The sequence below is a fragment of the Rissa tridactyla genome, chromosome 9 (genome assembly GCF_028500815.1).
Source record: "Rissa tridactyla isolate bRisTri1 chromosome 9, bRisTri1.patW.cur.20221130, whole genome shotgun sequence".
NCBI classification, from domain to species: Eukaryota; Metazoa; Chordata; class Aves; order Charadriiformes; family Laridae; genus Rissa; species Rissa tridactyla.
Window position 1 is genome coordinate 20,473,980 of NC_071474.1, and position 13,866 is coordinate 20,487,845.

The 13,866-nt window shown below is 40.7% G+C and overlaps 1 protein-coding gene across 2 annotated transcripts; it reads right to left on the bottom strand.

Annotated features, from left to right (window-relative positions):
* Nucleotides 1-2,145: 2,145 nt before the first annotated feature.
* On the bottom strand, nt 2,146-10,413 carry CHRNA3 (cholinergic receptor nicotinic alpha 3 subunit). 2 transcript variants are annotated; one of them, XM_054215016.1, is made up of 7 exons: nt 10,202-10,341; nt 8,083-8,222; nt 7,962-8,006; nt 6,679-6,788; nt 4,631-5,466; nt 4,455-4,537; nt 2,146-3,191 (listed from the first exon to the last, which is right to left on the bottom strand). In XM_054215016.1, exons 1-7 carry the CDS (start codon nt 10,254-10,256, stop codon nt 3,063-3,065), a joined length of 1,398 nt encoding a protein of 465 aa, XP_054070991.1. In that variant the 5' UTR covers nt 10,257-10,341; the 3' UTR covers nt 2,146-3,062. The 2 variants fall into 2 exon arrangements, with proteins under 2 accessions (XP_054070991.1, XP_054070992.1); XM_054215017.1 differs by having other exon boundaries at nt 4,455-5,466; nt 10,202-10,413.
* Nucleotides 10,414-13,866: the final 3,453 nt, after the last annotated feature.

Consider the following 13,866-nt stretch of genomic DNA (forward strand, 5'->3'; position numbering starts at 1 on the left):
CACAGTAGTGTTGCTTATTTCCATTTACTATAGTATGCAAAGGAGAATTTTTATCAGCTCTCTTGAATGTGTTGTAGAAGTATAAAGATTCTACAGAGTAAATTTAAAATAAGAATACCAGTTAAACTTCCCATGTATTCAACATGTAAGTAAAAATAGCAATCTGGCTATGTTTTGCCTTTATATCTTTTCAGTGTAATTTGCTGCTAAATTTAAAACCTTATTAATTCTATCATACTAATATGAACATTTAATACGGTAAGGCTTAAAATGCCTAAAGGATACATGTATATCAATATCTCTGTATCAGCTATGGAAAGGAAAGACGGTTAAATGAGTTCGCAAGTTGCACAAGTATTCTAATGGACTGGAACATTCAGCTTTCTTTATTCTTGACGAAGAATTTGATACAGTATGTTAGTTGCAAACGTGTTAATCGTTTACTGCCTTTTTTTGTTTCTTGGAATTAAGTTCTTAAGCACAGGTAGAAGGAATTTGCAGAATGCCTTTTGAAGGGAATGGGTTGAAAATTATTATGGTGTATAACCAAATGCAGATGATTAAGTTTTCACACATTTGTTAAACTGAACTTAGAAAGCTACCTTTAATAGGTTCTCTGGCTTATAGAACCATATGTAACTGTAAGCAGCGAGGATGTACAGCTTTCCATACTTTCTGTTTTCTGAGCGTTAAAAACTAACTTGCAACATTTTAATTATTTCATTAAAACCTGTTCTTTACGTACTGGTTTTAAATTCTTTAAATTCGTTCCAATGCCACCTTTCTTAAAAGCTTTATTTCTGGTAGGGACTGTTAAAATAGGTGGGGGTTTTCCTACACCAAAGTTTTGTCAGTGTGTTTCATAATATGTCTGCATCCTGCGGGGCTAATACAGTAATGCCAAGATAAAGCAAGTCTTGGTAAGTTTTTATTTGCTTAAATTACTGAATAAATAGTAACATGTTTAGATGAGAATTTTAATGTAAATTGTAGTATCTTTGATAATGTAAGTTTTTATAGTGGTTATGAATTTGGAAAACGGACATGTGTTCCCCCCCGCTCCTTCTGTCTCCCTTAGAATAGCACTGTTTGGCATTGTACTGATTATAATACTGATTGCTTATGTCATAACTTATATGTAAGTGAATATTTATTTGAAATTGTTTTCATCTGTAGGGCATTCTTGGTTTTGTGTAGCTTTTTAAGGTTCACAGGCAAGGAAATGATGCCAGGCAAGCCTTTTTTTTTTAATACCAATTTATAAATAATTCTGATTGTGAAGGGACTCACTCTTTCTCTTCAGTTATGCAATTATATCTGGCATTGGATATCCATATTTCCTCTATTCCCATCATAATTAATTTTAAAGGTGATTTTGCAAATATTATCTGGTTTAATTGATTAATATAATAATTTTAACTTCATCAGTATTACTAAGATTAAACAATGCTTCAGTGACTTTATTTATGTGGCAACTGTAGCAATACTTTAGATATCTAATTTCCTCTTCAAATGCAAAATTTCTTTTTATAGTCCTCCTTGGTTTTGAGTTACTGAAGTTTACTCTTACCTGAACAGAAAGCAAAGTAAGTAAAACTATAGATTAGCTACATATATTGTTTTTTTTAACTCCCCACCTTAGCTCTTTCCCCAAGTTAAATGATGCCTGTCTACTGCCCATCGTAAGGTGACTGGCATTATATTGACCAATGGAGTCCCAGTCCTTATCCTAGTAACTCACAGGTTTTGCAAATGCACAAATTTCTTTTAGTCATTTCTACAGTCTGATCATGATAAATACAGATAAGATAGCAGACACTAGAATCCTTCGGGTCTTCAGCTTATCATCAGCTGTGTCTGAAACAAAATAATTTTAATAGATGCAGAAGCACAGACCTTTCTTATGTAACTTGTTTCTGAATGTGTTGAACTGTAGCTAATGCTACCTTATATAGGTTCTTGTCACTTGGTCAAAATAAATGGAAAAAAGTGTGCAATTTTCAACAGCTTGATTCTCTTTATTTTCATAAATGTTACATCACTTGATACACTGTATTTCCAAAAACTTTCCAGTTTGATACAGAGAGAACAGTTTATATTTTTATGCAATATTTTATCACTACAATATTTTGTTGCATTCTTTATTCATGCTCTTAAATTATGTGCAGTTACTGACTAAAAAAAAAAAGGTATGCCTAAGAAGCAACATTAGCATTCTTGACAGTACTATTTTGTATCTTCCCCTGTCAAAAAACACTTTGCTGTAACAGGATGCTTTTTTATCCAAACTATCCTATCAAAGTGTTTTCATCCTTTGCACAACCTGCAGAATGCATCTTAGTATGTGTTTTACTTGTACATGATTTTAAACATTATCGGGTTTGAAAAGCTTCGTTTTTTCTGACAGTCTTCTCATACACTGAAGTATTGGGATGCACGGAATTTACGTTATGGTTGCTTTACTACCATCATTTATTATTTACCTGTTTGTTTTCCTTTTGTGATAAACCCGCCCATGGTCCTTTCCTCCCACTGAGTCAGTTTATACACCAGGTGGCAATGTCTGCATTCTAGCAATTCGGTATGTGTGCTTCCTAAAGCATTTCGTCCTCCTGAGGGCATTCATTGAACGCAGTATGAGCTTATTCCCAGAAGATCCTGTCATGATCTGAAAAGACTTGGCACCAGACTCGTGGAAACAAATCTAGTAGCCCAAAGTATTCAACCTGTCTTGACTTTCCGAGTATTCATGCAATCTTCAGTTTCTTTATCAACCCCTTCTTAAACTGTTCCTATAAAGTTTAATATACTACCTACATCTTTTCCAGTCATTGCTAAAAGTAGCTGCCAAGCATAGCTCATATTAATTTGAGATTAGCTGTTATAAAGGTTCAGAATTATTTTTTTTTCACATATTTAACAAAGCCTTCTTGGTCAAGCAAAGTTGAGGCCAAGAGAGATCCTTATTCTACTACACATAGAAAAAACAGCAGGTGCTGGGGTAGGGGTGCAGAGTTGGTTTGCAAAAGTTTTATTTGATTTCACAACATACTATTTGATCTTTACATTTCATCTCCAGCCATCAAAGGTTGTAAAAACAATCCTGCTGTTCCTAGAATACATACCAGGATGAAAACCCATAGAAAAATACGATCGATTACCATGGCAACATATTTCCAGTCATCCTGAATCTGAAAAATAAATGAACAGCAAGTAGGCATATTTATTAGATGAGTAACTTGCATTAGCAATTAGTACCATTTTATACAGGAAGCACAGGGTTTTTTTTTTATACATAGATGTCTTTCATATATGCATAACTTGCATATCTGCATCTTCGTTGACACATTAATTCATCTTGAAGAAGCTTTATTTGAATATGCTATTTGTGGCAAAGCCAAGAGCTCCTTCTTTAAATAAAAAAAGTTGTTCACCAAGACACTGGACTTCATGAGATACAACTTCTCTTCAGTATACCGAAAATGAAAGTGAAAACCGTTACATTCTTAGGTGATCAGGTTTGTCCAGAAAACTTTACTGAAACAGACTGCTCCTACTGGTCTTTACACAGTATGTACAAAGACAAAGGTTAATTGGTATATAACTATTTGGTGTGTTTCTTACATAGTACTGAAATTTGATTGTTGTCATGCATATAAATGAATAATGCATTTGTTGCTTTTGAAATTTTGCACTTTTTAGCTTACAACTTGTTTGTTAAGGCAGACTTAAATAAAACCAAAACAAGCCCAGATTTTCTATACCAACTAATTCTAAATAAAGTTCTGAGAGGATAATAAATAAAGCCATACTGAGAGGATTTAAATCAAGTGATGTTTGTGGTGGCATGGCTACTGCTCTTAGTATGTTTGAGGAACATGATAAAAAGAAAACTTTAATTTTTTTTCATTGCATCAAGATGCAGTTTTATGAAAGATGATGGACCCTGCCTTGCAGGAGTTGGCTCATTTAACTACAGCACTTTACTCTGCAGCAGCAGAAGCAGAATAAGCCATATCATCACTGTGAAGGACATTCATTCTTGTGTTCTTTGTTATTGACCGTAAGCTGTGGGAGGAAGAATATAACTTTCTAAAGGCATAGAGTCAGCAAATTCCACTATTAAGATTATAACTTGGAATATCCTCACTCCGAATCTTGTAGGATGTATACTCAGGTATGTTTGCCTAGCACTGGTTACCTTAACATGCTTCACTTAGTGTATGTGTTGTTAATAGGGTGTTGTGTAACAGAGCTGCTCCCCAAAATTATCTACATTCAAAACTGGACATATTTGTAATACAACTTGGGTAGTTTACTTGTATGTAATAATGGTCTGTGGTGTCCTTTTTTTTCTTTACTTTTTTGGGGGCTTTTTTGAGATCTCTTTTTCTTATAAAACACTAATGGCACATGGTATCTGCAGTTTGAGTAATAGTAAAATATGTTCTTACCTCTTTTGCTTCATTCTGCATTTTCATATTTTCTGCAATGTATTTAACGCTTTCAATAGCATCTCTCATTTCTGGTGACAGAACTGAAAATGAAAACAGAGGATCTACAGACTCAGAGCTTGAACTTCTTGTGAGGTTGCCACTGAAATCTGAGAACTTCATTCGCTGATACTGACAACAGCTGCATGCCACATCTTGACATACAAAGCCATCTTTGCAGCATTTGGTTTCAGAAGTGTTGAAGCAGTTTAAGTTTGAAAACTCAGAAGTGAAAACTGGTTTTGGCTTCTGATTATTCTCTTCATCGCTGGCAGGTCTTGTCATAAACATGATCCTGGGAAGTAGGTTCAAGAAAATGGTTCTCACCCACACAGGCATTGTGTGTGTCTTGGGTGTTCTGTAGTGCACGTTAAGTACAAATACCGTAATGACAATAGACAGAGTTACAAATATCATGGTGAAAAGGAGGTATTCCCCAATAAGTGGAATTACCAGGGAAGTAGAAGGTATGGTTTCTGTGATAACAAGGAGGAATACTGTTAAAGATAGAAGGACTGATATGCAGAGTGTCACCTTCTCACCGCAGTCCGAAGGCAAATAGAAAACTAATACAGTCAGAAAAGAAATCAGCAGACACGGAATAATCATATTGATAGTGTAAAATAAAGGTAAACGCCTGATGTAAAGAGAGTATGTGATGTCTGGATATATCTCTTCACAGCAGTTGTACTTGATGTCATGTTTATACCCAGGAGCTTTAATAATAGCCCATTCTCCACTCTCCCAGTAATCTTTCAGGTTCATTGTAGAGCCAATTAAAACTAAGTCAATTTTGGCTTTATCGTAAGACCAGGAACCAAACTTCATGGTGCAGTTCTGATAGTCAAATGGAAAGTAGGTTACATCTATTTTACATGAGCTTTTAAATATAGCCGGAGGTATCCAGGTCACATCACCCGTATATTTTAGTAGGGCCTTTGTCTTGTCATCAACCTGGAAATCCCCAACTGCACTGTAAAACAAATAAAAATAACAAAAATTAAAATGAAACTACACGTAGTTTCATACATTCAGATCATATACATTAAGTCTTTAATCTGTTTGGGGAAAGTCAGCAATCACTTGATGACATGGAGCTGAATTGCATGTGCAGGACTTGAGTCATCAGCTATCATAAATTTGCATAGTTAAACTGAAATAAACAGCTGTATAAATTTACTTATGGAGGGTTTGAAAGGAAATATTCTCCCTTATAATAACATGGCCCTTACAATAACAGTGCAATCAAAATCCAGAACTACAAATAGGAGATCGCAAATGGCAGTCCGACTAGGTGATCGTTTAGGTCCCTTCCAACTGAACTGTTTTCTTCTATTCTAGATGAAGCACATCAGAACCCAGGGGCTGGTAAGAGGATATCCGCAGTACTGGTATTTCCACCTCTTCTGTGGACAGTGCAGGTAGTGATTATGCAAAGAGGGATTAGGGTTGGGGTGCATCTTTGGATAAGGAGTGTATCTGGTGAGGGTTTTTTAAAGTATAAAAGATCTGTGTGACGATTTCAGTTGTTTATATGAAAAAGTAAAACTAAAGAGGTAATTTAAAGTTTTAAGGCTACAGTTAGAAAAGGAGCATCATTGCTGTTGTTCCATAGACCTAAGTTTTGGCTCTGTGTAGCTAACTCCATTTCACTGGAACTGCTTCCCTACATAGCAGAGGGATCCATTTAGTTATGGATTGTCTCCTCGCAGTCTCAGAAACTGACATCAAAAGTAAACTTTACTTGTGGCTTTTATATGTCAACACTGTTATTGTGAAAGGTGGCAAATCGACAGTTTAACTGCTAAAAAGATATAATTTGCAGTGTTTTTCAGTTAAAGGTCTGACTCACAGACAACAACTCTTCAGTCTAAGGGAATTTCTTGCCACCTCCCTTGTAGACAGTGGTAAAAATAATAGTAAAAGTAGAGGCTTGTGAAGTGGAAAAGCAAAGTTCACTTTGGCCTGCTCACTTGCAGCTCCAGGTTGGGAGCTGGCTCCTGCCCAGCGATGCTGATGTAGGTGGCACAGAGGCGAGTACAGCAGTAGGGAGATGTGGGACACAGGTGTGTTGAAAAGCAGGCTTTTTCAGTTAATTTAGTGAACCTGCTGCTGAGTTTTTTTAAGCTAGTAACGTCACCCTCCTCCTTCCCAAGTTAAAAAGATAAATTTGCAAGAGTCTTACTTGTTATATAAAACAATATCTGGCTTCCAGATCTGGCCAGATGGTACTCGGATGAATTCAGCACCTCCATAGTCTGCTGGATTCCACCGAAGCTTGTAATCGTTCCAGATCTAATTATGGAAGGAATGAGTCTATGTTAGGTTTGTGAAGAAACTGAAATTCTGTGGACTAGACTCAAACCAAGTGTTGTCATATCACTTCTAGGGTTGTTTTATTTTGAATACTAGCAATGATTAGATATTTCCTTAACAAGCATGTATGTCTGGTGTTCCCATAGAGATTGTGGGCCTGTTGGTCTAGGTACAACTGAGATGTGTGTGACTCCATGTCCCAGGAATGTCTACTCAGTACCTGCAACAAGGTGAAAGAGGGAATAAGACACTCTCTTGCCAGAGAGCATAGGACTTTAATAACAGCTAACTTAGGTCTTAAAAAGCCAGGTGTCCGTGAGATGGTGAAAACAAATTGATGGGAGGCTCTGGTGCTAGGTGTGATGATGGGTGTCATTGCTCAGTTAAGTAATAGCCTTGTTCGTTAGGGCTTGTTAAACCCCAATTTAACAAAGTTGAATATTAAGCTGAAGCCGTGAATTAAGTTATTAAGCTGACTGCAACAGTGAGTAACTGCATTTTTAACCCATAAGGACCCTTTTAAGTGAAGTCAGCATTTTTGGTTCGTTCTCACTTTCCGAGAGGTGACAGCACCCAGGGATGCTGTGTGGGACCTCCGTGCTGAGCTGCTTCCTCTGTGCGTCGGTGCCTGCCAAGGCATCCCTCTTTGGAAGTCTTTAGGGCAAAAATACAGCATTTAGTGACTACATGAAGCGAGAGAAGGTTAGGGCTGCAGCTGACGGCCCACAACCGGAGTTCAACAGCCGCGCCCCGAGCCAGGCCCGTACTTAAATGCTGCTGCACCCAGGGCGGGTGAGGCAGAAAGGCGGAGGGGTCGGTGGTGATGCCGCTGCTTCTGGCTGCTCGGTTCCTGGGGCGGGAGCTGCCCGGCGGCGGGGTCCGGCCGTCCCTGGGCGCTCCGCCGCCGCTGGGGGGCAGCCGCGCGCCGGGCAGGGCGCGGAGGCGGCGTTCCCGCCCGGGAGCAGGCCTGAAGGGGGTGGCCCGCCGTGGAGCCCCGGGGCCTGTGCCCGTGATGCGCCCCGAGGCCGCGGCTCCGCCCCGAGGGAGGGCGGCCTGGCGAGCCCGGTGCTGCCGGGAGCCCGCGGACGGCTCTTCCCGCGCTGGGGAGGAGGTGAGTCTGTGCCGTGTGCGCTGTCAGTGAGCTCTACTTACGTGCTTCAGCCACAAGTTGGTTTCCATTATCTGGTTGACTTCATCCTAGAAAAGAGAGGGGTGTTGGGCGCGGCGCCAGGCCTCCCTTCGCCGCGGGCGCCCCGTCGGGGCAGGTACTCACCACCTTCACCAGCTGGGACATGGACACCTCGAACTGGATGATGACGGGGTCGGAGACGTTCTTGACAGGGCGGACAAACTGGTTGTAGCTCTCAAAGAGGGCTGCGTAGAGCCGGTGCTCAGCCTCAGAGCTGCCGCAGCCTGCGGAGGGAATGGTGGGATGAGCGGCCTCCAAGGCGGCAGCACCCCACGTCTGGGTGCCGGAGCGGGGGTCAGTGCCTGACTGTGTTAATGGCCTGGCATCTCTGCGATGTATGGGGAGAGGCCAAGCGCTACCTAAGTGGGTAGTTGTGTGTCATGATTGGCATTGGCTTAGGCTTGGAGACGAAAAGCAGTGAAAGGTGACACTACAACAGAGTTTTTCTCACATACCTCTCTGTAAATCGGTTCAAAAATTAGGGAGTTACTGAAGAACTGGAGGTGCCAAAGCACTTTGCCCGCACAGGCCTAGTCCCCTCGACCTGCTGAAGCTGCAGGGGTGTGGGGCAGAGGGAGGGAAAAGTGTAACCCGACAGACCAGGCCGCTCGTAAGCTGTCAGAGCATTTTGCAAAAGGAGGATTCCCAGGAAATGAGAACTCTGCTTTCTAGCCTGAGTCATGATTGCGTGATTATAGCGATGATAACAGCCTGCTTGTTAAAATATGAAAAAAAAGGGATTAAAAATTGATTAACCGTTATATTCAAAGACTTTACAGCACATTCAAAATATTGTGCTAATTATCCATTTATTATTCTAGGTAATTTTTATTTATAATATATTCCTACTGTCCGTTTTGCCACTGATAACTGCTGTTCATGGTGTCTTGTGGCCAACAGAAAAGCTGCGATCTGAAATTCTTAAACAACAAGACCTTTCAACTGTTTCGGGATGATGTGTGACAGCCTGGATTTCACACTACGTTTTTACTGTCTAAGCTAGCTAGGCAATAACCATCCTGACAGCTGGACACTATTTAAAAGCCAATGGCCTTTTATTTTTAGGGACTCTCTGCTAAACTCTCTTCTGGATGGCACATCCTCAAGCACTCCAACTGAAAAACAAAAACAGGCCTGTTTTGTCATTTATGTATGACGCTATTTGAATTAGGCAAAGGCATAGAACTGAAGTCTGTTGAATGTACTCTACAGTTCCTTTGAAAACCAAATACAAATCTACAGAAATATGCAAGGACATGTTCATGTTTTGCCAGACCGTAGAGAAAGAGACAGGAGGCAGAAGTATCTGCAGGTGACTGATCTATAGTGTTTCACAAAGTAGGTGTTACTTTCTGGTCTTTCTAAAAGCTTCCCCTCTCCCTAGGACAAGAGGGTCCCCCTCATGAGAAACTATTGTTTTCAGCTAAAACCTCTTTCTTTCTTTTTTTTTTCTCCTTCTCCTGCTCACTTGGAGGGCAATTTTATTTTCAGATTAGTGAAATCATTCAAGCCAACTTGCTAACTAAAAAATTAACACGTCTTTCACACTTTGTAACTGCTAGCCTTGCCCTTAATATTTATTGATACCTTGTATCTCTCCGATCAAGACTTCCTGGAATAAATCCTCCCAAATCTTTTAGGGAAATAATGGCTGTCTGTTATAGTCAATCACAAATTGCCAGCCTTTTTCATGTCAACAGCACTCTAATTAAATCTAGCATCCACCGTATCTACAGAAGTACATTAATGTTTTTTTTTTTTTTCTTTAAATATTTTGGTAAATATTTTGGTGCTTTCCATATCTACAGAGAGAAGGTGCGCTGTTTGCAGCATATATTTAAAGCTGTTTAATTTTTTTTTTTTTTTTGTCACTTTCTTGTGGTCTTCTCTACAAGATGTAAAGCCACACCTTTATGTGTGAGGTGCTTTCTCTTCTTAATGTTAAAATGGCTTTGTGTGTCCTGTTTGGCATCTTGAATCAGGACTACTTAACTAATTTACGAGGAGAAATCAAAAAAAAAACCACCCACAACACTACACTATGCAACAAAAAGAGCTGTACTGGGATTCTGTACATTTGTCCGTTAGTTTGGAGTGAGGTTCAGCACTTCTCAAAAATAATTTGCACCAAAGCCACCTCCTGTTCACCTTTTCAACCCCCCCCCTTGATCAACAAAAAATAAACAAATTAAGGATCACTCACCTTGACAGAAAAAGCAAACAGCAGCAGTTAGAAGGAGAGCGTGCGTGCTCTCCATGGTGTTATGAATTACTGCCTGTCGACAGAGGCTGTTGAAGATGAGCTTAGCTGCCAGGATTGTATGAGCATAGGAAGTAGAGAGAGCTCTGCTCCTCCGATGCGTGAAATGCCTGGAAGCAGCAGACGGCAGGACCCTGAACGCAGTTCTGCGCAGTGAGCTCCCATTAGGTTTGCTGTGCTGCCCCCTTTCTAGCTACCCAGGCTGTCAGAGCACTTGAAACAGCAAATAAATTGCAGGCAAAACAGATGTTATTGTAGGCAAAGAGCAGTCTTCTGGCAAGGCTAATAGGCAAGTCCTTAAACTGGTGCATAAATGTACCTGGTAATCTGACAATGCTAAAGATTTGTCCAATCAGCTGCTATACAGGATCCTTCTCTATCAGAAGCTCATGCCAACCTGCCAGGAGAAGTTTAATTAATAAAAATCTTATAATTGAATTGTGCTGAAATGGATATTGACATTAGGGATGCTTGATTTAGCAGTGAACTGAGACCATGGGACCTGAATTTCCAATTACGCTGTAAATGTTGAGGTTTTTTCCTGCCTGTGTCTCATCTTGCAAGCACATGTGCTAGGTGCTTGACTGTATAAAAAGGATGTGCTATTCCCAGGAGTAATTAAAGTCATGTACAACTGTTGCCAGGATCTAAGCCCAGAGTGGTATACATAGCAGCTGGGATCCGGCAAGAGCCAGGGGTTTGAGTTGGAGACCAAACACGACCAAAGCTCTTGAAAATAACTGTCTTTGGACCGTTCCTGCCTTCATGGATTAGAAAGGTGAAATTTGGGAAGGGGAATAAGAGCACAGGTTCCCAGCTTGATCCCACAAAAACCTTATTGTTCAGGGCAAAGGAGATGGGGGACAATGGAGAGTTGTGTTTGAAGTTTGATCATAAAATCATGATTTGCAAAATGGCTTATTCCCCAGGTGCCCATCAGTTTCCTTGTTAACTTCGATGTCACTTCTTACCCCCCCCTTCAATGACCAGGTGATGCAAGGCTCATGCACGCAGTGCTTGTTGCACACATCGGGGCAGTCTGTGCAGAGGGAGGAGAGGGAGAAAGAAAAATGTGGGGTTCCACCCTTGTTTTTGGAAATGATGGGAGGTAAGCGTTATGGGACAGGAGGCTGCACCTAATAGGTGCTTCACACCCTGCTGTTGGGGAAGGATAAATGATGACCCCATTTGGCACTGTGTTAAGAGGTAGCACTGGGAGAAGGAGCATCAGACTGGGTTCAGCTCAGCTGCGCTTGGCACAGAGCTTGTTTATCATGTTTGCCCTGTGTCTCAGAGCATCGTTCACTCCATCCCCAGACACAAGCTCTTATGGTAATTTCTGTAATTCTATTAGCTTGGAGGAAATAGGCTTTACTGTCCATTTGATTTTATTTCTTTTTTTCCAGAGAACTCGGTTGCTTGGTCGAGTTCTCTGGAAAAGCTTAACCCTTTGTGGAAACATTTTTTTGCCTTGCATTGAGACTAGATGTTTTCCCTTTCTGCCTTCTTGGTTTCCATGTATACGCAGCATTATAGCTGAGATTTTTGTTTGTTTGGTTTTGGTCCCAACTAGAAATGAGCTAAACCTTCAAAGGTCAGATCATAACTCATGTTCCCCAAAAGTCAGTGCTTGAGCCTGAATAATTTGGAAACATCTGATCTGCAGAGGCAGCAAAGAGCCGTTGCATCAAGAGATACAGGTATTTTAGCTTAATTTGCCTAGTTACTGAAATTTTCAGTGGTGTTTGTATGCACAGATATTTTGTTTCTAACATTACATGCTGGAGCTCCTGGAGCTCCTTTTTTTTATGACTAAGGGGAGTGATGTGATAAGAGCACATTACCATGACTGCATTGCAGAACTACATAGAAGAAGAATTCGTATGGGTGGGGGAAACCATCTATCCAAGAAGAGCTGCAGTAACAAACTACGTAGCCTTTGCTTTTTAATGAATGTGCCAATTTTAGTGGTGTTTTGCTTTGTTAAGATTCGTTAAGATAAAATCTTAATCAACTCAGGTGGCGAGGAAAAAGAGTGTTTCCCACCTTTGTCTGGGGTATTGATGCTCCCTCTATAAAAAGCGAGCGCTGCTGGTCTTTCTGGTTCACTGTGGATGCAGGGGTGCAGAAACAGTCCCAAAAAAACTCACCTGGAGGTAGATGGTACATGTGTGTGGTGGTGTTTGCACTTCTGCGTGTTCTGATGGAAGACAGGATTGGTCAGGGTTAAAGAGTTTTGTAATGGTAGGGAATGGGGAGGAAGCTAACAGAGGCTTTTCCTCACTAGTAGAGAGGCAAAGGCTGGTTGCACACTGCCATTGAAACACAGTATTAGTGAAAAATACATTTTGAATGACCACTTTTCTTCTTTTTTTTTAATGAAAAGCATTACTGTAAAAAACCCTGAAAAGTAGAAATGTTGAAATGTATTTTTATCAACTGAGGTCTTATCATATTCGTGTTAGCCTGCAAGGTGACATTTTTAATGTCCTTCTTTTTGTCATTTTTAATGTCGTAATTTTAATTTCCTCCAGAAATCTTTTATTTTTGAAATTTTGCAAAAAAATCATAGCAGAAAACCCTAAAATTCTTTGACAAGTTAAACTGGGAGCAGTTCTATGTATTATGTAGGTGGAGCTGCTGAGGGTTAGGCAAAAATAGCATTTCCCATTTTGAAACCACAGTTTTAGGAGGTCAGGTTTTTCAAAATTTTAGGACTTTGGGTGAAATTTTCCATTCTGAAATTTGCTATGGATTGAATTATTTCTGTAAACTTTAAAAAAATACAGTGGTGGTTTTCAAAAACATAACTAGGGAAGAGTATATTGCTTCACTTGTGATTAAAAAAAGAATAAGGTGACCACAGTGTATGGAAAGCACCAGAGCCTACCATTTCTTGGATGAGGAGATCTAGTTCTTCAGGGAACTCCCTGGGGCCAGGGATGTGCCTTTTCAAAGCTTTTTCTGGGTTTGTCAAGTCTGAGGCCTCCGTCTGCCTGTGCTCTGTGTTAGCTGCTAGCTGAACTGCCAAATCCTTTCTAAAACTTTTGTCTGTGCTGGGGATAATTCAGCTGAAGGCTGAGACAGAGGGAGCCAAGCGTTATCAGTCATTACTGCTCATAAAGATAAGGCCAGCTATGAGATGGGAGTACTGGAGGCCTCATTTCAGTTGCATTCAGGCAGTGAGCAAGAGGATAAGAAGGGACTGGGGAGAGGAGTAATGATTGGCAGGAGGGTGAGAGCAGGACAGAGTCAAAAATGTTGGTGCTGGGTGAAAAGAGCAGAGAGAGGGGTCTCTGCTCTGCACAGGTTCAGTGTCAGCCGGGTGGACTGCAGGGTCTGGGGCTGACTTGCTGCATCCCTGGTTGCTTGGCTAGGTGAATCCCTCTCCCTTCTGCCCTGCAGGAGTGTGTAGACGTTTAAGTCTGTGCTGAGGTCTGTGCTGCCTCTTTCAGATTCACTGTTTAGGGTTATTGTGGGATTTATAGGGGCTTCACCTGTCTGCACAGTGCTGGCAGCTGCCTTGGCTTCCCTCTGGATTTTCTGTAAGCAGAAAAAGCTGCTTAACAGCTGGGGCAGTGTGTGCACGCATGCTTGTGATGTTCTGT